The sequence below is a fragment of the Pleurodeles waltl genome, chromosome 6, assembly GCF_031143425.1.
Source record: "Pleurodeles waltl isolate 20211129_DDA chromosome 6, aPleWal1.hap1.20221129, whole genome shotgun sequence".
NCBI lineage: Eukaryota > Metazoa > Chordata > Amphibia > Caudata > Salamandridae > Pleurodeles > Pleurodeles waltl.
This window is the reverse complement of record NC_090445.1, coordinates 24,244,751-24,272,425: the sequence shown is the minus strand read 5'-3', so window position 1 is coordinate 24,272,425 and position 27,675 is coordinate 24,244,751. Positions and strand designations below refer to the sequence as shown.

Sequence of the window (27,675 nt, the reverse complement as noted above, 5' to 3'; positions counted from 1 at the left end):
CCCTTCTTGCCAGCAGTACTGATGCACTGGATTTCTTTGCCAGACGGAGGAGAGTCCTTTGAGCGCAACCTCTTAAGTAATGTGGACCACTACTGACTCAGATAAAAATTGGCACCTGATGTATGTAGGGTCTACGGGTGCTCCTTTATACATTTTAGACTTGTGGTGTGACCACTCCTGTCTAGGTGCGGTCTTTAAAGTTTTCGTTAAAGCATTTTAAATTTCTTCTGAGCACTGGCACATATTGTACCAATCACTTTGTTTTCTAAAGCCTCTTGGTGAGGAAAGTCTCCTCTTTGTTAGTTTGTGGTGATCCACCACAGCTAGATTACTGCATGATAGAAGGTGTTATCAGCTAGAGATGACGTGACTGGTTACAGTTGTAAGGACAGGGCCTCTTACGGGACAGACGCTGCAATCATTCCAACGTTATGTCTACTGCCATTCTGCACTGGCTCCTTGCAGGAGCCTGGAAGATCTGCAGCAGGATCAAGGTCATAGACTATGGACAGACTGCAAATGGGAGACCCAGATTGTGCAAGGACTGTGGTGATCAGAGGCTTTGCTCTCTAGGTCTCTGCTTTTTAGGGGAGGAGGAAATGTTCAGAGCTCCTCAGAGATTGCCTCTTCAAACGTAGGCTGGCACGGAGCGGGCTGTGCTGGATGAGATACAATGTTCTTCCAGAGTATCTATTTAGATCTCACTTTGACTTACACCAGGCGGCTGTAGGTGTTGATTCACATTGTGAAAGGGCCAGTGTTGGTTTCTAGGTCAATTTCAGAGAAGAGTTGGACAATGATGTGGGCAGCCCATGCTTTCAGGGTTGAGATAGCGTCTTTCGCCATTTAAGTTTGAGACCCTGGACTCCATGTTACTCCAGTGCCAAAACTACGTTTTAGGGCTGAGATGGTTCTTGAGCAGCTGTGAAGGGTGTTGAGTACCACAGCCTTTTCGGAGGCAGTTGCAGGTGTGAGGCATGGTATTTCATGGTCATTCTTTGCTATGGAGCTGAGGCTCAGTTTGAGGTTGAAACCCGGAGTGCTAATCCTCAGAAAGTGTTGCATTTGTCCTGGGTATGGATTTCACTGGTGGTCCCCTGCCAAAGGATTTTCTTTGAATTCCGTTATTTATTGCTCAATTGCACCTATTTCAGTCGACAGAATACTATGGGGCTCCCTGTTTCTCTATCTGAATATGTGCCTTCAAAATCTTGTAGGGTTCCCACCACTGTTGGCTTCTATACCGGATGGTCCTCTTACACATGAAGGCCTGGCAGGCCTAACAGGTCAATTACTCAGAGTCCCTCGTGAGAGAGTTTACAACCCTTTGTTGATCTATCCCATCTAGATATCTTAGTTATTATTTGGAGTTGTGAAATAACAAGGGAAAATTGGCACACAATAAGAAAACATGATGGGATGAATATTAGAGTATGGAAATAGTCACTAAGGCTAGAAATAAGTGCCTCGCGGAGTAGGTGTTGATGGTTTTGAGCATCCAAGGCCTTGTCTTCGGACTTCAAGCAAGACTGTTCAAAAGGCTATTCTCGTAGTATGAAGGAGGGTGGCTGGACACACACAGGCACAACCGTAGAAGTGGGAGAGGAAAGTGGAGAGGGAAAGAGGCTGTGTGGACAAAGGGAGTGACGATTGATGGTGCAGGCAGCTCATTTGCTACTGAAGTAATATATGCCCCCAGCTTAAAATACCTAGATACCGTGTGACGAGCGCTAAAGGAGGTCCCATATTTCCTAACAGGTGCACAATGTCATAATCCAACCCTAATGAATCCTTTCAGTACGCACGGGGCTTCATGAACTGAAAGTTACAGGACACAATATATTACCTCCATCTCCCCTGCCCATACATTAGAATGTCAGTCCTGTATACTTTATCGCATCTGCCAAAACAGGACAATTTTATGACGTCCTCCATTCTCATACTGATGTCCATAACATGCCTGGCTCTGTAAATAGCCAGGTACTGGTCTACATCCAGAAGGAATAGTTATTTCCCCTATTCTTTCACGTTTTACTCACTTGTCGAACCAGTTGACCCAAACCCGCTGCCAGCAGTACCAAATGGGTTCTTATTGGCCGCTTCCTGGCTGGGCTTCCCACCAAGCCCACTGAAGAATCCTCCACCTCTGTTACTGGACCCGAACATGCCACCACCAGGGGAAGATGGCTGCTGTGGAGGTGAAAAATGTAGAAAACACTGGTTGATAACAGGTATACATAAGCAGGTAGCTTGCACTAGTGGCATAAAAAATGTATCACTTCCAAGAGGGCGGTCTCCCAAAGGCTGCCCTAATTTTAGGACCAGATTCTCGCTTCAGGACCGGTTTGCCAGGACAGTGTCATGAGCAGCAGTTGGGATTACGCCCCTTATGGCGATTCTATCAAGAGTTAAGCATATGGTACATCAGAGCAGTGCAGTAAGGAGAAAAGCAAGTAATACTGTAAGTGGAGGTTGTTCCAGGCGAAACATAGATCCAAAGTCAATGTTTGAGCTTACGAAGAGCTGGCAAGCCTCAACCCATGACAGACAGCTGGTGCATAGGCCAGAGGTCCCACTCACGAGAAAGGAGCCATATAATTCAGTGGATGTGAGATGAAAGTTTTCTTGGAAGCTTTTAAATGAGATCAAGCGTCAGAAATATGTAGAGGTATTATAACATTGTTACCTGGCCAAACATGCTAGATCCTGAGCTTGGTGCCTGGCCAAACAGGGAACTGGTGCCACTGGAACCGAATCCTGTGAAAAAAGTATGCATGCCATTATCTGCAAACTTTGATTCAGACATCTTTGCAGGGGCTCCTCGTTCACCAAAATGTGCACACACTGAGATTCCACCCATGCTTCCCCTACAAGGTAAAATAATTAACACAGCACAGTGGCAGCTCAAGGATTAACTACAGCCTCACTGCACCACATCTGCACTACGCTGATTAGCCCACGTTCTATCGCAGAACACTTCCTTGAATGCCGTAGGCAAAATCACCCCACAGTGCGTTTCTCTGCAGGACCAATGTACTTCCACACACCATCTGCAGGACCAATGTACTTCCACACACCATCCGCAGGACGAATGTACTTCCACACACCATCCGCAGGATCAGTGTACTTCCACACACCATCCGCAGGATCAATGTACTTCCACACACCATCTGCAGGATCAATGTACTTCCACACACCATCCGCAGGATCAATGTACTTCCACACACCATCCGCAGGACCAATGTACTTCCACACACCATCCGCAGGACCAATGTACTTCCACACACCATCCGCAGGACCAATGTACTTCCACACACCATCCGCAGGACCAATGTACTTCCACACACCATCCGCAGGATCAGTGTACTTCCACACACCATCCGCAGGATCAATGTACTTCCACACACCATCCGCAGGATCAATGTACTTCCACACACCATCCGCAGGACCAATGTACTTCCACACACCATCCGCAGGACGAATGTACTTCCACACACCATCCGCAGGATCAGTGTACTTCCACACACCATCCGCAGGATCAATGTACTTCCACACACCATCCGCAGGATCAATGTACTTCCACACACCATCCGCAGGATCAATGTACTTCCACACACCATCCGCAGGACCAATGTACTTCCACACACCATCCGCAGGACCAATGTACTTCCACACACCATCCACAGGACGAATGTACTTCCACACACCATCCGCAGGATCAGTGTACTTCCACACACCATCCGCAGGATCAATGTACTTCCACACACCATCCGCAGGATCAATGTACTTCCACACACCATCCGCAGGACCAATGTACTTCCACACACCATCCGCAGGACGAATGTACTTCCACACACCATCCGCAGGATCAGTGTACTTCCACACACCATCCGCAGGATCAATGTACTTCCACACACCATCCGCAGGATCAATGTACTTCCACACACCATCCGCAGGATCAATGTACTTCCACACACCATCCGCAGGACCAATGTACTTCCACACACCATCCGCAGGACCAATGTACTTCCACACACCATCCGCAGGACCAATGTACTTCCACACACCATCCGCAGGACGAATGTACTTCCACACACCATCCGCAGGATCAATGTACTTCCACACACCATCCGCAGGATCAATGTACTTCCACACACCATCCGCAGGATCAATGTACTTCCACACACCATCCGCAGGACCAATGTACTTCCACACACCATCCGCAGGACTAATGTACTTCCACACACCATCCGCAGGACTAATGTACTTCCACACACCATCCGCAGGACCAATGTACTTCCACACACCATCCGCAGGACCATTGTACTTCCACACACCATCTGCAGGACCATTGTACTTCCACACACCATCTGCAGGACTAATGTACTTCCACACACCATCCGCAGGACCAATGTACTTCCACACACCATCCGCAGGACCAATGTACTTCCACACACCATCCGCAGGACCAATGTACTTCCACACACCTTCTGCAGGATCAATGTACTTCCACACACCATCCGCAGGACCAATGTACTTCCACACACCATCCGCAGGACCAATGTACTTCCACACACCTTCTGCAGGATCAATGTACTTCCACACACCATCCGCAGGACCAATGTACTTCCACACACCTTCTGCAGGATCAATGTACTTCCACACACCATCCGCAGGACCAATGTACTTCCACATACAATCCGCAGGATCAATGTACTTCCACAACCATCCGCAGGACCAATGTACTTCCACACACCATCCGCAGGATCAATGTACTTCCACACACCATCCGCAGGATCAATGTACTTCCACACACCATCTGCAGGACTAATGTACTTCCACACACCTTCTGCAGGACCAATGTACTTCCACACAACTTCTGCAGGATCAATGTACTTCCACACACCATCCGCAGGACCAATGTACTTCCACACACCATCCGCAGGACCAATGTACTTCCACACACCATCTGCAGGACCAATGTACTTCCACACACCATCCGCAGGACCAATGTACTTTCACACAACTTCTGCAGGATCAATGTATCTCCACACACCATCTGCAGAACCAATGTACTTCCACACACCATCCGCAGGATCAATGTACTTCCACACACCATCCGCAGGATCAATGTACATCCACACACCATCTGCAGGACTAATGTACTTCCACACACCATCCGCAGGACCAATGTACTTCCACACACCATCCGCAGGACCAATGTACTTCCACACACCATCCGCAAGACCAATGTACTTCCACACACCATCTGCAGGATCAACACCATCCGCAGGACCAATGTACTTCCACACACCATCTGCAGGACCAATGTACTTCCACACACCATCCGCAGGACCAGTGTACTTCCACACACCATCCGCAGGACCAATGTACTTCCACACACCATCTGCAGGATCAATGTACTTCCACACACCATCTGCAGGATCAATGTACTTCCACACACCATCTGCAGGATCACACACCATCTGCAGGATCAATGTACTTCCACACACCATCTGCAGGATCAATGTACTTCCACACACCATCTGCAGGACCAATGTACTTCCACACACCATCTGCAGGACCAGTGTACTTCCACACACCATCTGCAGGACCAATGTACTTCCACACACCATCTGCAGGACCAATGTACTGCCACACACCATCTGCAGGACCAATGTACTGCCACACACCATCTGCAGGACCAATGTACTGCCACACACCATCTGCAGGACCAATGTACTTCCACACACCATCTGCAGGACCAATGTACTTCCCACATCATCTGCAGGATCAATGTACTTCCACACACCATCCGCAGGACCAATGTACTTCCACACACCATCCGCAGGACCAATGTACTTCCACACACCATCCGCAGGATCAATGTACTTCCACACACCATCTGCAGGACCAATGTACTGCCACACACCATCTGCAGGACCAATGTACTTCCCACACCATCTGCAGGATCAATGTACTTCCACACACCATCTGCAGGATCAATGTACTTCCACACACCATCCGAAGGATCAATGTACTTCCACACACCATCTGCAGGATCACACACCATCTGCAGGATCAATGTACTTCCACACACCATCTGCAGGATCACACACCATCTGCAGGATCAATGTACTTCCACACATCATCTGCAGGATCAATGTACTTCCACATACCATCTGCAGGATCAATGTACTTCCACACACCATCCACAGGACCAATGTACTTCCACACACCATCTGCAGGATCATCGCCCCAGGTGAAAATACTTTGCCCTCGGACACATCCTGCTCTTTTTCATTAGTGAATCTTTCCATGGCCAGTCCCTCAAAAACAGTTCATATTTCAGCATTCTGACTTCTTGCATTTAAACTAAGGAAGTATTTTATATTGGGGTGGGCAGAGGGAAGTGAAAACAGATTATCCAACATTTTGTGCAAGGAAGAAGAGGAAGAAGCCACTTATCTTTGAAATATTCAAAAATGAAATCCAGTATACAGCAGCTTAAGATTTCAATTCACTTTTTGACTTTTGGAGGTTTACAATAAGCAAAAATAAAAATAAAGTGCCAAAGCTACATGTGATGCAACCCATATTTTCACCATGTCTTGCCCAAGTTTTGTTTTTATTTTTAGGACTCCTTCTAGCCGATCTTGGAGCAGCCTGACCACAAGGGTCTGAAGCTCACTCAAGCTGAACCTACAGTAACCAGAATGAAAATGTCACTTACCCAGTGTACATCTGTTCGTGGCATCAGTCGCAGTAGATTTGCATGTTCTGCAATAGCTCGCCATCTGGTGTTGGGCCGGAGTGTTACAAGTTGTTTTTCTTCGAAGAAGTCTTTCGAGTCACAGGACCGAGTGACTCCTCCTTTTGTCTCCATTGCGCATGGGCGTCGACTCCATCTTCGATTGTTTTTCCCCGCAGAGGGTGAGGTAGGAGTTGAATTGTAGTAATAGTGCCCATGCAATGGAGTGACTAAGTATGCACCTATTTAAGGTTGAGATGATACATATATAAATAATTGAAGGTAACTTCCAAACTGCTACAGGCTCCCGGGGAGGCGGGTGGGCACATGCGAATCTACTGCGACTGATGCCACGAACAGATGTACACTGGGTAAGTGACATTTTCAGTTCGATGGCATCTGTCGCTGTAGATACGCATGTTCTGCATAGACTAGTAAGCAGTTATTTCCCCAAAAGCGGTGGATCAGCCTGTAGGAGTGGAAGTAGTCTGAAATAATGTCCTTAATACGGCTTGACCTACTGTGGCTTGTTGTGCGGATAACACGTCTACACAGTAGTGCTTGGTGAATGTGTGAGGCGTAGACCATGTGGCTGCCTTACATATTTCTTGCATTGGGATGTTTCCTAGAAAGGCCATGGTAGCACCTTTCTTTCTGGTTGAGTGTGCCCTTGGTGTAATGGGCAGCTGTCGTTTAGCTTTAAGGTAGCAGATTTGGATGCATTTAACTATCCATCTGGCTATACCTTGTTTTGAAATTGGGTTTCCTGCATGAGGTTTTTGAAATGCAATAAAGAGTTGTTTAGTCTTTCTGATGTTCTTTGTTCTGTCAATGTAATACATCAATGCTCTTTTGACATCTAATGTATGTAGTGCCCTTTCAGCTACGGTATCTGGCTGTGGAAAGAACACTGGAAGTTCCACTGTTTGATTTAGATGGAACGGTGAAATAACCTTTGGCAAAAATTTAGGATTGGTCCTTAGGACGACTTTATTTTTGTGTAGTTGTATAAAAGGTTCCTGTATAGTAAACGCCTGAATCTCGCTTACTCTTCTCAGGGAAGTAATGGCGATGAGAAATGCCACCTTCCAGGTTAGGAACTGTATGTCGCAGGAGTGCATGGGTTCAAAAGGTGGACCCATAAGTCTAGTTAGGACAACATTTAGGTTCCATGAAGGAACAGGTAGTGTTCTTGGTGGTATAATTCTCCTAAGGCCCTCCATGAATGCTTTAATGACTGGTATTTTATATAGGGAAGTTGAATAGGTAGTCTGCAGGTATGCAGATATTGCTGCAAGGTGAATCTTAATGGAAGAGAAAGCTAGGTTAGATTTTTGTAAGTGAAGCAAGTAACCCACTACATGTTCTGGAGTTGTGTGTAATGGTTGTATTTGATTAATATGGCAGTAGCAAACAAACCTCTTCCATTTACTTGCATAGCAGTGCCTGGTGGATGGCCTTCTTGCTTGTTTTATGACTTCCATACATTCTTGGGTAAGTTGTAAGTGCCCGAATTCTAGGATTTCAGGAGCCAGATTGCTAGATTCAGCGATGCTGGATCTGGGTGTCTGATCTTTTGGTTGTGCTGTGTCAACAGATCTGGCCTGTTGGGCAATTTGATGCAGGGTACCACTGATAGGTCTAGCAGCGTTGTGTACCAGGGTTGCCTTGCCCAAGTTGGTGCTATCAATATGAGTTTGAGTTTGCTTTGACTGAGTTTGTTTACCAGGTAAGGAAGGAGAGGGAGAGGAGGAAAAGCGTAAGCAAATATCCCTGACCAGTTCATCCATAGGGCATTGCCTTGGGATTGTTTGTGTGGGTATCTGGATGCGAAGTTTTGGCATTTTGCGTTCTCCCTTGTCGCAAACAAGTCTATCTGAGGTGTTCCCCAGAGTTTGAAATAAGTGTTCAGAATTTGGGGGTGAATTTCCCATTCGTGGACCTGTTGGTGATCTCGAGAGAGATTGTCTGCGAGTTGATTTTGTATCCCTGGTATAAACTGTGCAATTAGGCGAATTTGGTTGTGAATTGCCCAATGCCAAATTTTTTGTGCTAGCAGGCTTAACTGCGTGGAGTGCGTCCCCCCCTGCTTGTTTAGATAATACATTGTTGACATGTTGTCTGTTTTGACGAGAATGTATTTGTGAACTATTATTGGTTGGAAAGCTTTTAGTGCTTGAAAAACTGCTAGAAGTTCTAGGTGATTGATATGCAGTTTTGTTTGATGTACGTTCCATTGTCCTTGTATGCTGTGTTGATCGAGGTGTGCTCCCCACCCTGTCATGGAAGCATCTGTTGTTATTACGTATTGTGGCACTGGGTCTTGGAAAGGCCGCCCCTTGTTTAAATTTATGTTGTTCCACCACAGAAGCGAGAGGTAAGTTTGGCGGTCTATTAACACCAGATCTAGAAGGTGACCCTGTGCTTGAGACCACTGTGATGCTAGGCATTGTTGTAAGGGCCTCATGTGCAGTCTTGCGTTTGGGACAATGGCTATGCATGATGACATCATGCCTAGGAGTTGTAATACCATCTTTGCCTGTATCTTTTGTGTTGGATACATGCGTTGTATGATGGTGTTGAAATTTTGAATTCTTTGTGGACTTGGAGTGGCTACTCCTTTTGATGTGTCTATTATGGCTCCCAGGTATTGTTGTACCTTGCGTGGCAGAATTTTGGATTTTGTGAAATTGACGGTGAACCCTAGTTTGAAGAGGGTTTGTATGATATGATTTGTGTGATTTGAGCACTCTATTAACGAATGGGCCTTGATTAGCCAGTCGTCTAGATATGGGAACACATGTATTTGCTGCCTTCTTATGTGTGCTGCGACTACTGCTAGACATTTGGTAAAGACTCTTGGTGCGGTTGTTAATCCGAAAGGCAGTACCTTGAATTGGTAATGTATTCCTTTGAATACAAACCTTAGGTATTTCCTGTGCGATGGGTGTATTGGTATATGGAAATAAGCATCCTTGAGGTCTAAAGTTGCCATGTAGTCGTGCAGTTTTAGCAATGGCAATACTTCTTGTAGTGTGACCATGTGGAAGTGGTCTGATTTGATGAAAGTGTTCACTACTCTGAGGTCTAGGATTGGTCTCTGTGTTTTGTCCTTCTTTGGTATCAGAAAGTACAGTGAGTAAACTCCTGTGTTTATTTGTGTGTTTGGCACTAATTCGATTGCATTCTTTTGCAATAGTGCCTGCACTTCTATCTCCAGGAGATTGGAATGGTGTGTTGTTAAATTTTGTGCTTTTGGTGGTATGTTTGGAGGGAATTGTAGAAATTCTATGCAATAACCATGTTGGATAATTGCTAGAACCCAAGTGTCTGTAGTGATTTCCTCCCATGCATTGTAATAATGACCTATTCTTCCCCCCACTGGTGTTGTGTGGAGGGGGTGAGTGACCTGTGAGTCACTGTTTAGTAGTAGGGGCTTTGGGGCCTTGAAATCTTCCTCTATTTCTAGGGAATTGCCCTCCTCTATATTGTCCCCGAAAACCTCCTCTATACTGTCCCTGGTAACTGGACGGTGTGGCTTGTGAGGTGCTGGCTTGTGTGCTTTGACCTCGAAACCCCCCTCGAAAGGGCGTTTTACGGAATGTGCTGTAATTCCCTCTGCTCTGCGGGGAGTAGAGTGCGCCCATGGCTTTGGCAGTGTCCGTATCTTTTTTGAGTTTCTCAATCGCTGTGTCCACTTCTGGACCGAACAGTTCTTTTTCATTAAAAGGCATATTGAGAACTGCTTGTTGAATCTCTGGTTTAAATCCAGACGTTCGGAGCCATGCATGCCTTCTGATAGTTACGGATGTATTAATTGTCCGTGCAGCTGTATCTGCAGCGTCCATGGAGGAGCGGATCTGGTTGTTGGAAATGGTCTGTCCCTCCTCAACCACTTGTTTTGCCCTATTTTGTAAGTCCTTGGGCAGATGATCAATGAGATGTTGCATCTCGTCCCAGTGGGCTCTGTCATAGCGCGCAAGTAGTGCCTGTGAGTTCGCGATGCGCCACTGGTTTGCAGCTTGTGCTGCGACTCTTTTACCAGCTGCATCGAACTTGCGGCATTCTTTATCTGGGGGTGGTGCATCTCCAGATGTGTGAGAGTTGGCCCTTTTCCTAGCTGCTCCTACAACGACAGAGTCTGGTGGCAGCTGTGAAGTGATGAAAGCCGGGTCTGTAGGAGGCGCCTTATACTTTTTTTCCACCCTTGGTGTGATTGCCCTACTTTTGACCGGCTCCTTAAAGATGTCTTTTGCGTGCCGGAGCATACCAGGGAGCATAGGCAGGCTTTGGTAGGAGCTGTGGGTGGAGGAGTGTGTGTTAAATAAGAAATCATCCTCGACCTGTTCTGAGTGGAGGCTTACGTTGTGAAATTGTGCTGCTCTAGCCACCACTTGAGAATACGCGGTGCTGTCTTCTGGTGGAGATGGCTTTGTAGGGTATGCCTCCGGACTGTTATCTGACACTGGGGCGTCGTATAGGTCCCATGCGTCCTGATCTTGGTCACCCTGGCTCATGGTGGTGTGAGCTGGGGAGTGTGATGGAGTTTGTGCTGGTGAGACGTTAATCACAGGCGGAGGAGAGGGTGGTGGGGTAACTCTTTTCACCACTTTTGGTTGTGGTGTTTGTTCCGTCTGGAACTCCAACCTTCTCTTTCTCCTAATGGGGGGAAGGGTGCTTATTTTTCCTGTCCCCTGCTGTATGAAGATACGCTTTTGCGTATGGTCCACATCAGTTGTTTGCAGCTCTTCCTCAAACCTATGCTTCTGCATTTGGGAGGTTAGCGAGTGCTCTTCTGTATAAGAGCCTGAAGCTGGGTCGCTTGCAGTTTGTTTCGGCATCGAAACCCTGTCTGCGTGTTTTTTCGGCTCCGAGGTGACTCTTTTCTTTTTCGGGGCCGAAACCTCTCGGCGTCGATCTGTTTCGGTGCCGCTGTCTCGGCGTCGAGCCGTGTCGGCACCGGCATCTCGGTGTCGAGGCTTGTCTCCAGCACTTTCTCGGTCCCGAGAAGGCTGCGTGCCGGTGTCTCGACCGGAGTCGGACGATCTCGGCACTGTGTGGGCCTTTTTCGGTGCCGACGGGCGGTCACCGAATTTATGGGTGGAGCCATGGCCTGGTGGCAGTGGCGTCCCCTGGGCCTTGTAAATGTTCTTATGAGTGGATTTCGACGTCTTACTCACGGTTTGTGTATCGTCGAATCCTTCGGAGTCCGAGTCTTGGATCGAGAAGGTACCTTCTTCTTCCTGTTCCTCGAACTCCCGTTGGGCTGTCGGTGCGGACGCCATCTGAAGTCTTCTGGCTCGACGGTCTCGGAGTGTTTTTCGGGACCGGAACGCACGACAGGCCTCGCAGGTGTCTTCGCTGTGCTCAGGTGACAGGCACAGGTTGCAGACCAAGTGTTGGTCTGTGTAAGGGTACTTATTGTGGCATTTGGGGCAGAAACGGAACGGGGTCCGTTCCATCGGCGTTCTTCAGCACGCGGTCGGGCCGACCAGGCCCCGACGGAGGATCGAAAAACTACCCCGAAGGGCACCGGAGCTCTTCGATCTTCGATGCGGAGTGGAATCTAAGTACGCCGATCCCGAACGCAACAATACCGACGAAAATCTTCCGAAATTAGCTAATTTTCCGTTCCGAAACTCGGAGCGACAGGAACACGTCCGAACCCGATGGCGGAAAAAAAACAATCGAAGATGGAGTCGACGCCCATGCGCAATGGAGACAAAAGGAGGAGTCACTCGGTCCCGTGACTCGAAAGACTTCTTCGAAGAAAAACAACTTGTAACACTCCGGCCCAACACCAGATGGCGAGCTATTGCAGAACATGCGTATCTACAGCGACAGATGCCATCGAACATACTGTTTTTAAGGTTAAGAGGTATAATGGGCACTTCTACATTGACTCAAAACGAAATGTAAGTCCCACTGTGGCATCAGAGAGCATTTTGGCAGAAACATGTGTTCCAAACCGTTAACAAATCTCATGCCAACATGTGATTTGAACAAGGTAGTTGATCCGTCAAACTCAAAAAAGCAGACAGGTAACTTCCGAACGGTGCCCATTGCAAGTCCCTGCTGGGCGAAAGATAAAATGAACACCACATGTGACAGTCTGGCCTGTGATGGGTCTGTCTGATGGGTGCCAAACTAGGACACAACTTATCACAGTGCCTAGTACACACCAATTTTGTAGAATGGCGTCTGGCTGTCAAGATCACATCAATGACTTCAGGGTAAAGATTAAAGGAGTTAAAATGCTTTCGCCGGATGCAAGAACATGCCCTGCTGTTGAAGCTTCCCTCCTCCCAAAACGGGAGCCTGATAGGATAACAGATGCTCATGCACAGAAGTTCCAGGTACCACACTCTACTGGTCCAATCCAGAGCCACCAATATGATTTGGGCCTGGTCCTTTCTTAACTTCTTCAGAACTCTGAGAAGGAGAGACAGAGGTGGGAAGGCACATAAGAATCATATGCTCTACTTTAGGTTGAATGAGTTTTTGAGAAAGAGCCTTCTTGGAAACTCGAACAGTGTTGACACTGTGCGTTCTTGATGGTGGCCAACAGATTCAGCCAGGGTCATCCCCATTGCCAGGAAGATGCCCTGTGGCCACTCTGGGGGTAACTGCCTTTAGTGATCTGCGAGGTGCTGCCAACTGAGTCCGCCTGCCCTGACTTTCAAAGATCTTTGCAGGTGGCTAATGGCTAGGGAGATGCCTCGATGATTCATCCACTTCTAGAGGCAGAGAGCCTCCTGGCACAGGTCATGTACCCCATCCTGCCACGCCTGTTAAACCACAGCCGGTAAAGACCCCAAAACGGATTTGAGGGGCACAAACAGCACCGAGGATCGATTCACCAGGTGTAATTAGACAGGAGGCACCTGTACATACTTGAGTTATGAAGTCAGCACCACAGAGAACCACAACTTTGATCTGCTGCAATGGCAGTCCAGGTTTGGAATCAGCTTCTCAGTGGAATGGGAGTGAGACTGAGTGGCACAGTCATACTCTCACCTCCGCTGGTGATCAAGAGAGGCAGGAAGGGGCAGAGTCTGCACTTGGACTTAGACCTGTCAAAGAAACGACTGAGACAACTTGACTGGGAGTGAAACTTGTATTGACTTTTGCATTGTCTTGCCGTGTAGAGCATTGACTCAAGTTTACGGATGGTCACCAATTCATTTGGGCACAGATCTTGCTGGCACTGGATTTGTGCGCTCACCCAAACACCAGATATACAAATATAAGGTGATTCTGTACGGAATGTGCTTTATATGCTGGTGGAAACATTGTAGTATTCGTGAAAGTGAGATCACAACAAAACAAATGGATCATATATAGTACAAAATTAGAAGCTTATTGTAGGAGAGTGCCCTCTTTTTTGCATGGTAACCCCCACTTTTTGATTGTCACTGTGTTTTGACTGTGTTCACTGGGATCCTACTAATTAGGACCCCAGTGACTGTGCTCTCTCCCTCTAAATTTGGTTGCCTAGGACATAGCACACCTATACTGGTGCCCCCATATAAGTCCCTAGTATATGGTACTTCGGTACCCAGGGCACTGGGGCACCAGGGGATCCCCATGGGCCTCAGAATGTACTGTGCCATCCATGGGAGCCCATGCAAAATGTGTCTTCAGGCCTGCCACTGCAGCCTGAGTGAAAAGGTACATGCACCCTCACGCTACAGGTCACTGCACCAGGTCACTGTAAGCCACCCCTATGGTAGGCCCTCCAATCTCAGAGGGCAGGATGCAGGTACCTGTAACTGAGGGCACCACTGAATGAGGAGAAATGTCCCTACGAACTTCAGATCCATTACACCGCGCTTTACAAGTGCGGGGAAGCCATTTCACCTGTGTACTGGACACAGGTCCAGCTACATAACGGTAACGCCAAACCTGGGCATGTTTGGTATCCAACATGTCTGAATCATACCCAAATACTGTTGCCAGTATTGGTTGTATGAATCCATGCATTATGGGAGTTCCTCAGAGGACCCCTATCATGGCTCCTACTAGTTTTCTGGGGTTTTCCACATAGCCCATGCTGCTGCTCCCCCTCAAACAGGTTTCTGCCCTGTTGCTGCTTGACCAGCTCAGGCAGAGGAAGGAAGAGGAACTGGACCCTCCAGGAACCGACAATCTGCAACTCCGGCGATGACTCCGCCTTGCAACATTGTTTCTCTGGCTCCTTCCATCAACTGCAAAATTTTCATGGCTGTGCATCCTCAGAGGGCGACGAGTCTTCAGCTTGCACAAGAAGTAAGAAGGAATCTCCCTTAAAGTCACTCCCCTGAATCCGCAGGCACAAACTGCAACGATGACCGGCTGCGTGAATCTTCTCCCCTCCAGGGCTGCGTGGATCCTGTATCAAAGGTGGTGGACTGGAGTGGTTCCCACAGTCCTCTCTACCAGTTGTCCAACTTGGGAGATGGTAAGCCCTTGCCTCTCCTCGCACAACAGTACCCTTGTGCACTGCAACTCTTGCAGCTACCAAGGCTTGTATGTTCCTCCTCCAAGGGATCCTCAGGCTCTGTGTAGCCCCGGCCCTCAGCACTCCTTCCTGCAAAACACTGTCTCCTGCCTGCTGCTCCAGAGACATGGGACTCCTCTTCTGTTGTGCTGAGTGGGCCTCACTGCGAACTCCTGTGACTGCTGCCCGTTGCTCGCCTGTAGGGGCTGCCTCCTCTTCTAGTGACTCTCCCAACTGCGGAGGGTCACCTCGGACTTCCCTGCTTGGGTAGAGTCTCATGCATAGTCGGCTGAAACGTGTAATCTTTGCAATAAAATCCTGCAACCGTACCACCTGAGTGCGCTTTTATAACGTCAGTTTTGTGAAGATTCGTCAAGCGGTGCGAAGGCTTACAGGCAAGTAAAAAAACTCTTTCTATAGAAACTAGGTCCTAACTATAACTACCAACTGGCGACTGCCAGTAGGTATATATATATATATATATATATATATATATATACACATACATACATAATGTCACTTACCCAGTGTACATCTGTACATGTAGTGCTGCAGATTCAGATGCTATGCATAATCCCGCCATCTAGGGTTGGGCTCGGAGTGTTACAAGTTGTTTTTCTTTGAAGAAGTCTTTTTTCAAGTCACGGAATCGAATGACTCCTCCTTTTGGTGATAGTGCGCATGGGCATCGACTCCTTTGTTAGATTGTTTTCCCGCAGAAGGATGTTGGAAAGAGTGTTAGAGTGAAAGAATATAAATGTACAAGTAAATGTAGTAAGTTGATAAGATGTCTATGTAAATGTAAAAAAACTTATATATATATATATATGGAAAATGTCACTTACCCAGTGTACATCTGTTCGTGGCATGAGTCGCTGCAGATTCACATGCTGTGCACAGTCCGCCGTCTGGTGTTGGGCTCGGAGTGTTACAAGTTGTTTTTCTTTGAAGAAGTCTTTTCGAGTCACGAGACCGAGGGATTCCTCCCCACTTCGATTCCACTGCGCATGGGCGTCGACTCCATCTTAGATTGTTTTCCCCGCAGAGGGTGAGGTAGGAGTTGTGTATGTTAGTAATAGTGCCCATGCAATGGAATGAATACGTATGTACATAATAAAGGTTAAAGTAATATATTTACAAATGTACAAATGTTCAAGATCTACTTCTAAACGGCTACAGGCTGCCGAGGAGGCGGGTGGGCGCATGTGAATCTGCAGCGACTAATGCCACAAACAGATGTACACTGGGTAAGTGACATTTTCCGTTCGATGGCATGTGTAGCTGCAGATACACATGCTGTGCACCGACTAGTAAGCAGTTATCTCCCCAAAAGCGGTGGTTCAGCCTGTAGGAGTTGAAGTAGTTTGAAATAATGTTCTTAGTACAGCCTGACCTACTGTGGCTTGTTGTGCAGTTAACACATCTACACAGTAGTGCTTGGTAAATGTATGAGGCGTAGACCATGTTGCTGCCTTACATATTTCATTCATTGGAATATTTCCTAGAAAGGCCATGGTAGCCCCTTTCTTTCTTGTTGAGTGTGCCTTTGGTGTAATAGGCAGCTCTCTCTTTGCTTTAAGATAGCAGGTTTGAATACACTTAACTATCCACCTAGCAATGCCTTGTTTTAAAATTGGATTTCCTGTATGAGGTTTTTGAAAGGCAATAAATAGATGTTTTGTTTTTCTAATTAGTTTCGTTCTGTCAATATAGTACATTAGTGCTCTTTTGATGTCTAATGTATATAGTGCTCTTTCAGCTACAGAATCTGGTTGTGGGAAGAACACTGGTAATTCTACTGTTTGATTTAAGTGGAACGGTGAGATAACCTTTGGTAAAAATTTAGGATTTGTTCTTAGAACTACTTTATTTTTATGTATTTGAATAAATGGTTCTTGTATGGTAAATGCTTGAATCTCGCTCACTCTTCTTAGAGATGTGATGGCAATCAAAAATGCAACTTTCCAAGTTAAGTATTGCATTTCACAAGAATGCATGGGCTCGAAAGGTGGACCCATGAGTCTTGTTAAGACAATGTTGAGGTTCCATGAAGGAACAGGTGGTGTTCTTGGTGGTATGATTCTCTTTAAGCCTTCCATAAACGCTTTAATGATTGGTATTCTAGTGAAGTTGAGTGAGTAATTTGTAGGTAAGCTGATATTGCGGTAAGATGTATTTTTATGGAAGAGAAAGCTAGATTTGATTTTTGCAAATGTAGTAAATATCCTACTATATCCTTTGGAGATGCGTGTAATGGCTGAATTTGATTATTCTGGCAGTAATACACAAATCTTTTCCACTTGTTTGCGTAGCAGTGTCTAGTGGTAGGTTTCCTAGCTTGTTTTATGACCTCCATACATTCTTGTGTGAGGTGCAAGTGTCCGAATTCTAGGATTTCAGGAGCCAAATTGCTAGATTCAAAGATGCTGGATTTGGATGTCTGATCTGTTGTTTGTGTTGTGTTAACAGATCTGGTTTGTTGGGTAGTTTGACATGAGGTACTACTGACAGGTCTAGTAGTGTCGTGTACCAAGGTTGCCTCGCCCATGTTGGTGCTATTAGTATGAGTTTGAGTTTGTTTTGACTCAACCTGTTTACTACATATGGAATGAGAGGGAGAGGGGTGAAAAGCGTATGCAAAGATCCCTGACCAGTTCATCCATAGAGCATTGCCTTGGGATTGATCTTGTGGGTACCTGGATGCGAAGTTTTGGCATTTTGAGTTTTCCTTTGTTGCAAATAGATCTATTTGAGGCGATCCCCAAATTTGAAAGTAATTGTTTAGTATTTGGGGGTGAATTTCCCATTCGTGGGTTTGTTGGTGATCTCGAGAGAGATTGTCTGCCAACTGGTTCTGAATCCCTGGAATAAATTGTGCTATTAGGCGAATGTGGTTGTGAATCGCCCAATGCCATATTTTCTGTGTTAGGAGGCACAACTGTGTTGAGTGTGTCCCTCCTTGTTTGTTTAGATAATACATTGTTGTCATGTTGTCTGTTTTGACAAGAATGTATTTGTGGGTTATTATGGGTTGAAATGCTTTCAGCGCTAGAAATACCGCTAACAGTTTTAAGTGATTTATGTGAAACTGTCTTTGCTGTATGTCCCATTGTCCTTGGATGCTGTGTTGATTGAGGTGTGCTCCCCACCCTGTCATGGAAGCATCTGTTGTTATGACGTATTGTGGCACTGGGTCTTGGAAAGGCCGCCCTCGGTTTAAATTTGTACTGTTCCACCATAGAAGCGAGATGTATGTTTGGCGGTCTATCAACACCAGATCTAGAAGTTGACCCTGTGCTTGTGACCATTGTGATGCTAGGCACTGTTGTAAGGGTCGCATGTGCAATCTTGCGTTTGGGACAATGGCTATGCATGAAGACATCATGCCTAGTAGTTTCATTACCATTCTGACTTGTATCTTTTGTGTTGGATACATGGCCTGTATGACTTTGTGAAATGTTTGAACCCGTTGTGGACTTGGAGTGGCAATCCCTTTTGTTGTGTTGATTGTCGCTCCTAAGTATTGCTGCGTTTGACACGGCAAAAGGTGTGACTTCGCGTAGTTGATGGAGAAACCTAGCCTGTGAAGGGTTTGTATGACATATTTTGTGTGCTGTGAACACTGTTTTAGCATGTTGGTTTTGATTAAGCAGTCGTCTAAGTACGGGAACACATGTATTTGCTGCCTTCTGATATGTGCAGCTACTACTGCTAGGCATTTTGTAAAGACTCTTGGCGCAGTTGTTATCCCGAATGGCAACACTTTGAATTGGTAATGTATTCCCTGGAATACGAACCTTAGGTATTTCCTGTGTGAAGGATGTATCGGTATGTGGAAATACGCATCCTTTAGGTCTAATGTTGTCATGTAGTCTTGCTGTTTGAGCAGTGGGATAACGTCTTGTAATGTGACCATGTGAAAGTGGTCTGATTTGATGTAGGTATTTAGTGTTCTGAGATCTAGTATTGGTCTCAGAGTTTTGTCCTTCTTTGGTATTAGAAAATACAGTGAGTAAACTCCTGTGTTTTTCTGTAGGCTTGGTACTAATTCTATTGCGTCCTTTTGTAGTAATGCTTGAACTTCTAGTCCTAGAAGATCTATATGCTGTTTTGACATATTGTGTGTTTTCGGTGGGACGTTTGGAGGGAATTTGTGAAATTCTATGCAATAGCCATGTTGGATAATTGCTAAGACCCAAGTGTCTGTTGTTATTTCTTCCCAAGATTCGTAGAATTGGCTTAGTCTTCCCCCCACTGGTGTTGTGTGATGGGGTTGTGTGACTTGTGAGTCACTGTTTATTTTGAGGGGTTTTGGGACCTTGACATTTTCCCCGACTTCTTGGGAATTGGCCTCCTCTATATTGTCCCCGAAAACCTCCCCTTTGATATTGACCCTGGTAGGTAGGTGGTCTTGTCTGTGAAGTGTTGGTTTCTGTGGGTTGACCCCGAAACCCTCCCCTAAAAGGTGTCTTCCGAAATGTGCCTCTGCTCTGCGGGGAGTAGAGTGCGCCCATGGCTTTGGCTGTATCGGTGTCCTTTTTTAGTTTTTCAATGGCAGTGTCTACCTCCGGCCCAAACAATTGCTGTTCATTAAACGGCATATTGAGCACAGCCTGTTGGATTTCGGGTTTGAACCCAGAAGTGCGCAGCCAAGCGTGCCTCCGTATTGTGACTGCAGTGTTTATTGTCCTTGCAGCTGTATTGGCTGCATCCATGGAAGACCGTATCTGATTGTTCGAGATACTTTGTCCCTCTTCCACCACTTGTTGCGCTCTTTTTTGGAACTCCTTGGGAAGGTGATCGATGAGATGTTGCATTTCATCCCAATGAGCCCTGTCGTATCTTGCCAAGAGTGCTTGCGAGTTGGCGATACGCCACTGATTTGCTGCTTGTGCTGCAACACTTTTTCCCGCTGCATCAAATTTGCAGCTCTCCTTGTCTGGAGGTGGTGCGTCGCCTGATGTCTGAGAGTTGGCTCTTTTACGAGCTGCTCCCACAACTACTGAGTCCGGTGTTAGTTGTGTTGTAATAAATATTGGGTCTGTGGGAGGTGCCTTATATTTTTTCTCCACCCTTGGAGTTATGGCTCTGCCTTTAACTGGCTCCTGAAATATTTGTTTTGAGTGCCTTAGCATTCCTGGGAGCATGGGAAGGCTTTGATACTGGCTATGGGTGGAGGACAGGGTGTTAAAGAGAAAGTCATCCTCAATAGGTTCCGAATGTAGTGAGACATTGTGGAATTCGGCTGCCCTTGCGACCACCTGTGCATATGATGTACTGTCCTCAGGTGGTGACAGTTTAGTTGGATATGAGTCTGGACTATTGTCAGACACTGGGGCGTCGTAGAGGTCCCATGCATCGGGATCATCCTGGCTCATTCTGGTATGAGCTGGTGAGTGCGTTAGTGGTGGAGTTTGCGCCGGTGATGCATGTGTTGATTGTGGTGGAGAAGGTGGTGGTGTTACTTTCTTTACCACCTTTGCTTGTGGTTGCTTGTCCCCTTGTTGGAAAACAAGTTTCCTTTTCATCTTGATTGGGGGAAGAGTGGTTATCTTCCCTGTGTCTTCCTGGATGTGAAGCCTCCTTTGAGTGTAGTCAGTTTCTACAGTCTGAAGCTCTTCACCAAATCTATGCAATTGGGTGTTTAGTCCTTGTTCCTCTGTATAGGAACTAATTTTCGGTTCCGAGGCTTTTTTCGGTACCGAAACCTTTTCGGTAGGCTTTTTAGGCTCTGAAGAAGATTTCTTTGATTTCGGCGTGGTATCTCGGTGCCAAACATCTTCGGTGCGGCTGTCTCTGCGCCAAATTGTCTCGGAGCCGGTGTCTCGGCTCCGAGGTTGCTGTGTGGCGGTATCACGACCGGAGTAGGATGACTTCGACACCAGCATGCCCTTTTTCGGTGCCTTGGCTCGGTCACCTAGTTTTTGGGTTAAGCCATGGCCTGTTGGCAGTGGCGTCCCCTGGGCTTTTGTGGACTTTTCGTGAGTCCTAATTTTCGACGTCTTACTCACGGTTGTTATGTCTTCGGCGTTGGATACCCCCGAATCCGACTCGTGGATGGAGAACGCTTCCTCTTCGTCCTCGAACCGATAATGTCCTGTCGGCGTGGACACCATTTGCAATCTTCTAGCTCTTCGGTCTCTGAGCGTCTTCCTCGACCGAAACGCTCGACAGGCTTCACACGTATCCTCCTTGTGCTCCGGGGACAGGCACAAGTTACAGACCAGATGCTGATCCGTATACGGATATTTGTGATGGCATTTAGGACAGAAGCGGAACGGGGTACGTTCCATCAGTCTTGAAGTTGCACGCGGTCGGGCCGACCAGGCCCCGACGGGGGATCGAAATTACCCCGAAGGGCCACCGGAGCTCTTCAAGATTCGGTGTCGATTTGTTCTAACTAACCCGATACCGAACAAAACAATACCGACGATTTTTTCCGAGATTCTAACGAACTTTCCGACCCGAAACACGGAGCGAAAAGGAACACGTCCAAACCCGATGGCGGAAAAAAAAACCAATCTAAGATGGAGTCGACGCCCATGCGCAATGGAACCGAAAGGGGAGGAGTCCCTCGGTCCTGTGACTCGAAAAGACTTCTTCGAAGAAAAACAACTTGTAACACTCCAAGCCCAACACCAGACAGCGGACTGTGCACAGCATGTGTATCTGCAGCTACACATGCCATCGAACACATATATACACACACACAAACACATATGTAAAAATAAATCCTGCAACGACTACAGGCTTCCGGGTAGGCAGGGTGCATGTGAATCTGCAGCACTATATGCCACAAACAGATATACACTGGGTAAGTGACATTTTCCATTCAATGGCATGTGTAGCTGCAGATACACATGCTATGCATAGACTAAAAAGTAGTCCTTCTCCCAAAACAGCGGTGGCTAGCCTGTAGGGGTTGAAGTAGTTTGAAATAAAGTTTTAAGTACAGCTTGGCCAACATTGGCCTGTTATTATGAAAATACATCCACACAGTAATGTTTAGTAAATGTATGTGGAGTGGACCATGTGGCACCTTTACATATGTCTGCCATTGGTATGTTACCTAGAAAAGCAATGGAAGCACCTGTTTTTCCTAGTGGAATGTGCCTTCGGTGTTATTAAAAGTTGTCTTTTTGCTGTAATGTAACATGTTTGGAGGCATTTAATGATCCATCTAGCTAATCCTTGTTTAGAGATAGGATTTCCTTTATGTGGTTGCTGAAAAGCAACAAAAAGCTGTTTAGTTTTGCTAAACTTCTTTTTTCTCTCAACATAGTACATTAGAGTTCTTTTAAGGTCAAGAGTAGGAAGAGCTCTTTCAGCAGTTGAGTCTGGCTGTGGGAAGAAGATTGGCAATTCCACTGTTTGGTTAATGTGAAAAGGAGAAACTACTTTTGGCAAACATTTGGGATTACACCTAAGTACTACTATATGTTTGTGGACTTGGAAAAAGGGTTCCTTCACAGTGAATGCTTGTATTTCACTAACTTTTCTTAATGAAGTAATTGCTATTAAGAAAGCAACTTTCCAAATTAGAATTTGAATATCACGACTGCATGGGCTCGAATGGCGGTGCCATTAATCTTGTGAGTACAATATTGAGATTCCATGCAGGAACTGGTGGAGGGTCTTGGTGGAATAATGCGTCTAAGTCCTCCCATAAAGGCTTTAATAACAGGAACTCTAAAGAGAGAGGTACGTTGTATAGTTTATAAGTATGCTGATCTAGCATCAAGATTAATTTTAATATAGGAGAAAGCTAAATGTGCTTTTTGTAAATGAAGCAGGTAGCATACAATATATTGTATTGATGCTTTAAGTGGGTCTATATTTTTAGGTTGACAGTAGTAAACAAAACGTTCCCACTTGTTAGCATAGCATTGTCTAGTTGTAGGTTTGCATGCCTGTTTTAGAACTTCCATACATTGTAATGGAAGTTGTAAGTATCCAAATTCTATTACTTCAGAAGCCAAATCGTTTAGTTGAGAACACTGGGATTGGGTGCCCGATTTGACCTTTGTTTTGTGTTAACAAATTCAGTCTGTTTGGAAGTTTGTAGTGAGGTACTACTGACAGGTCAAGGAGTGTTGTGTACCAATGTTGTCATGCCCACGTTGGGGCTATGAGTATCATGGTGAGAGAGGTGTGACACAGTTTGTTGACCAGAAATGGAATTAGCGGGAGATGGGGAAAAGCGTAAGCAAATATCCCTGACCAGTTGATCCATAGAGCATTGCCCTTGGATAGAGGGTGTGGGTGTCTGGATGCAAAGTTTTGGCATTTCGCGTTTTCGCTTGTTGCAAATAGGTGCATTTCTGGTGTTCCCCACTTTTGAAAGCACTGTTGAAGTACCTGAGAGTGAATCTCCCATTCGTGTTTCTGTTGCTGTGTCCTGCTTAGCAAGTCCGCTAGCTGATTGTGTATCCCTGTGATGTATTCCGCTAGCAAGTAAATGTGATTGTGAATTGCCCTTTTCCAAATTGTTTAGGCTAGAAGGAACAGTTGAGATGAATGTGTTCCTCGCTGTTTCTTCAGATAATACATTGTTTGTTGTAATATTGTCTGTTTTTATCAAGACAGTTGTGTGCTTGAGAAGGGGTTGAAAAGCTTTTAGGGCAAGGAACACAGCTAAGAATTCTAAATGGTTTATGTGATAAGTTATCTGTATTGAATTCCATTCCCCTTGTATGGTAAGGTTGTTGAGATGAGCTCCCCAACCTATCACTGATGCATCTGTTGTTATTGTGGTCTGGGGCACAGGGTCCTGAAATGACCGCCCCTTTATTAAATTGCTGAGATTCCACCATTGAAGGGACTTGTGTGTTTGGCGGTCTAACAACACTGGATCTTGCAATTGACCCTGTGCTTGAGCCCACTGCTGTGAGAGGCACTGTTGTAGTGTTCTCATGTTTAATCTTGCATGCTGTACTATTGCTATGCAGGATGCCATCATTCCCAATAGTTTCATGATAAACCCTACAGTGTAATGTTGATTTGGCTGTATTTGTGATATGAGATTTTGGAAAGCTTGGATCCTTTGTGTATTTGGATAGGCTAAGGCTTTCTGGGTATTGAGAACAGCACTAGGTAAGGTTGAACCTGTGCTGGTTTAAGATGAGATTTTTGGTAATTGATTGTGAACCCTAATGTGTGTAGGGTTTCTATTGTGTATTGAGTGTGTTGTTGACATTGTATAATATATGTATAATATTGCTTGATTTTATTAGCCAGTCGTCTAGAAAAGGAAAGGCATGTATGTGGTGTCTACTTAGATAAGCTGCTACTACCACTAGATATTTTGTAAAAACCCCTTGGAGCTGTTGTTAATGCGAATGTTACAAACCTTCGGTATTTTCGATGAGCTGGATGTATGGGGATATGAGAACAGGCATCTTTGAGATCCAATGCAGTCATGTAATCTTGTTTTTGCAGTAGTGGAATGACGTCCTGCAGAGTTACCATGTGAAAGTGTTCAGACAGGTTATATAGATTTAGTGGTCTGAGATCTAGAATGGGTCTGAGAGTGCCATCCTTTTTGGGTATGAGGAAGTTTAGTGAATATACCCCTGTTCCGTGTTGAGATTTTGTAACCAATTCTATTTCTTCTTTTAGTAGTAGCGATTGTACCTCTTGTTGTAAGAGAATGTTGTGTTCTGTGGACAACCTGTGATAACGAGGGGGAACGTTTGGAGGAGTAGAAATGAGTTCTATGCAGTAACCATTGCGGATAATTGAAAGTATCCATTGGTCTGTGGTGATATTTTGACATTGGGAGTGAAATTGCTGCAGTCTGCCCCCCACAGGAGATGTGTGGGGTTGTGGTATACGGAGGAAGTCATTGTTTTGATGGAGTGGTGACACTCTTTGAGGCTTGAAATTTGCCTCTGAAGTGTTGACCTCTATAAGAGCCTCTAGACGCTCCTCTTTGATATTGCTGTTGACCTGGTTTAGGTTGTGAGGTGGAAAGGTCTGCAGATTGGGGCTTGAAACCGCCTCTAAATTGTTTACAAAAGGAGCCTCTGTAAGGGGTAATGTATAGAGCTCCCATAGCTTTTGCAGTGTCAGTGTCTTTCCTGAGCTTTTCAATAGTTGTGTCAACCTCAGATCCAACAAGCAGTGCTCAAATGCCATATTGAGCACTGCTTTTTGGATTTCTGGTTTGAAACTAGAAGATCTTAACCATGCATGCCTACGTATGGTTATGCTAGTGTTTATACTTCTAGCTGCTGTATCGGCTGCATCAAGAGCAGATCTTATTTGGTTGTTGTGAAATGCCTGACCTTCTTCAATAATTTGTTTAGCTCCATTTTGATGTTCTTTTGGCAAGTGTTGTGAGAATTCCTGCATTTCATCCCATTGTGCCCCATCATATCTCGCTAGTAGGGATTGTAATTTGGCAATGCGCCATTGGTTAGCTGCCTGTGTAGCTACCCTCTTACCACCAGCATTAAACTTTCTGCTTTCTTGGTAAGGGGGAGGGGCATCCCCTGAAGATTGGCTATTGACCTTTTTCCTAGCAGCACTGACGACAACAGAGTCTGGTGGTACCTGTAGCGTGATATAAGCTGGGTCTGTTGGTGTAGGCTTGTATTTTTTGTCTATTCGTGGTGTTAAAATTCGAGCCCTAACAGGATCTTTAAATATGTCGTCTGCATGTCTGAGCATGCCAGGCAACACTGGCAAGCACTGGTATTGTGAGTGGGTGGAGGACAATGTGTTGAAAAGAAAATCATGCATTTGTACCCCATGGTACGCAGCTGCTCTCGAAATGACCTGTGTATTTGCTGTGCTATCCTCTGGTGGCAAAGGTTTGGAAGGATAGAGTTCTGGGTCATTTAGTGGTATGAGATCCTGGTCATATAAGTCCCAGGGGTCAACTGTATCACCATGCGAATATGTATGGGAATGTGTTGGTGAAGGGAATGGTGGTGGGGTAGCAGGTGGTGGCGAGAAAGAAAGTTGTGGCGAATGTGGTGGAGAAATTTGTTAAGGTAATGGTTTCTCCTTCCTTTTAAAGATTTTTGCTGGTGGTGAAGCAGTTTCAAGATTTTCTTGAAACGCAAAATTTATTTTCGTTTGTGGAGGAGGTGAAGCAATGATCCTCAGTCTCCTTTTGGATATGTGTCCTTGTTTGTTTGGCGTCCATGATTTCAAGGATAGGATGAATATCGGATTCTTCAGAAATATATTCTGATTTTGTAGGTAGTTTAGAGGATTGATCATCAAATGTCTGAGCTGTGCTTTAAATCGGCTCGAAAGTCCTTGTTCCTCTATATAAAAAGTTTTTTTCGGCTCCGGAGTGGATAACTTTTTCAGTACCGAAGATACGGCCTGTGATTTCGGCTCTGAAGCTGGACGTTGAACTTTGACTCTGAAGAGTGTGGACGTCGGCTTGGTTTGGATGAGGAGCTTTTAATAGATTTACTCGACTCCGGCATCGAAACAGGAGTGGCCTTCTTCAGAGCCGAACCCGAAGGTCGGTCGCCGATGATTTTCTTTCGGGTGGAACCATGGCTCTATGGCAGTGGTGCACCCAAGGCCTTAATAAGTCTCTTGAAAGTGGGCGGAGGGGCAGTTGTACTCACATGCTGAGCCGCAGTGATCTGTTGGTTGTCTGCTTCAGAGTTGGTGTCCTGGATCGGAACTGCGGTCTGTTCCTGTTCTTCTACAGTGTTGGTGTACTCTGTATGTTTCGACGCCATTTCGAGTCTCCTCGCTCTCCGGTCACTTCTTCTCGATGCTCAGGAGAGAGAGAGAGATTACATACCACGTGTTGATCTGTATACAGGAACTTTGTGTGGCATCGGGGACAGAATCGGAATGGAGTCCGATCCATCAGGCTCCGGCGTGGTAGGCCTGAACAGGCCAGAGTTGGGCGCGCGCGCCCAAAAGGGCGTTTTCTGGTTTCCGACTGTACTATCGGCTCGATTACAGATGGAAATGCGATTGAAACAATACCAACGGTGAAATAGAGTTATTATAAAGTTTCTGAATCGAAAGTCTTGGAGCGAGAGGAAACACGTCCGAATCAGACAGCGGAAAGAAAACAATCTAACAAAGGAGTCGATGCCCATGCGCACTGTCACTGAAAGGAGGAGTCATTCGATGCTGGGACACGAAAAAAGACTTCTTCGAAGAAAAACTTATAACACTCTGAGCCCAACACTAGATGGCAGGATTATGCATGGCATGTGCATTTGCAGCTACACATGCCACTGAATGAATGGAAAATGTCACTTACCCAGTGTACATTTGTTCGTGGCATTAGTCGCTGCAGATTCACATGCTGTGCACATCCCGCCATCTGGTGTTGGGCTCGGAGTGTTACAAGTTGTTTTTCTTCGAAGAAGTCTTTTCGAGTCACGAGACCGAGGGACTCCTCCCATTTCGACTCCATTGCGCATGGGTGTCGACTCCATCTTAGATTGTTTTCCCCGGT

The 27,675-nt window shown here is 45.9% G+C and overlaps 1 protein-coding gene across 2 annotated transcripts in view; it reads right to left on the bottom strand.

Moving 5' to 3' along the window:
• NUP214 (nucleoporin 214) overlaps positions 1–27,675 on the bottom strand; it is a 387,516-nt gene that overhangs the window by 76,038 nt on the left and 283,803 nt on the right. For both annotated transcript variants that reach the window (XM_069237075.1, XM_069237076.1), the window contains exons 30-31: positions 2,687–2,757; positions 2,040–2,190 (exon numbers count right to left, since the gene is read on the bottom strand). In XM_069237075.1, coding sequence (XP_069093176.1) covers positions 2,040–2,190; positions 2,687–2,757 — 222 coding nt within the window. The remainder of the gene's footprint in view (positions 1–2,039; positions 2,191–2,686; positions 2,758–27,675) is intronic.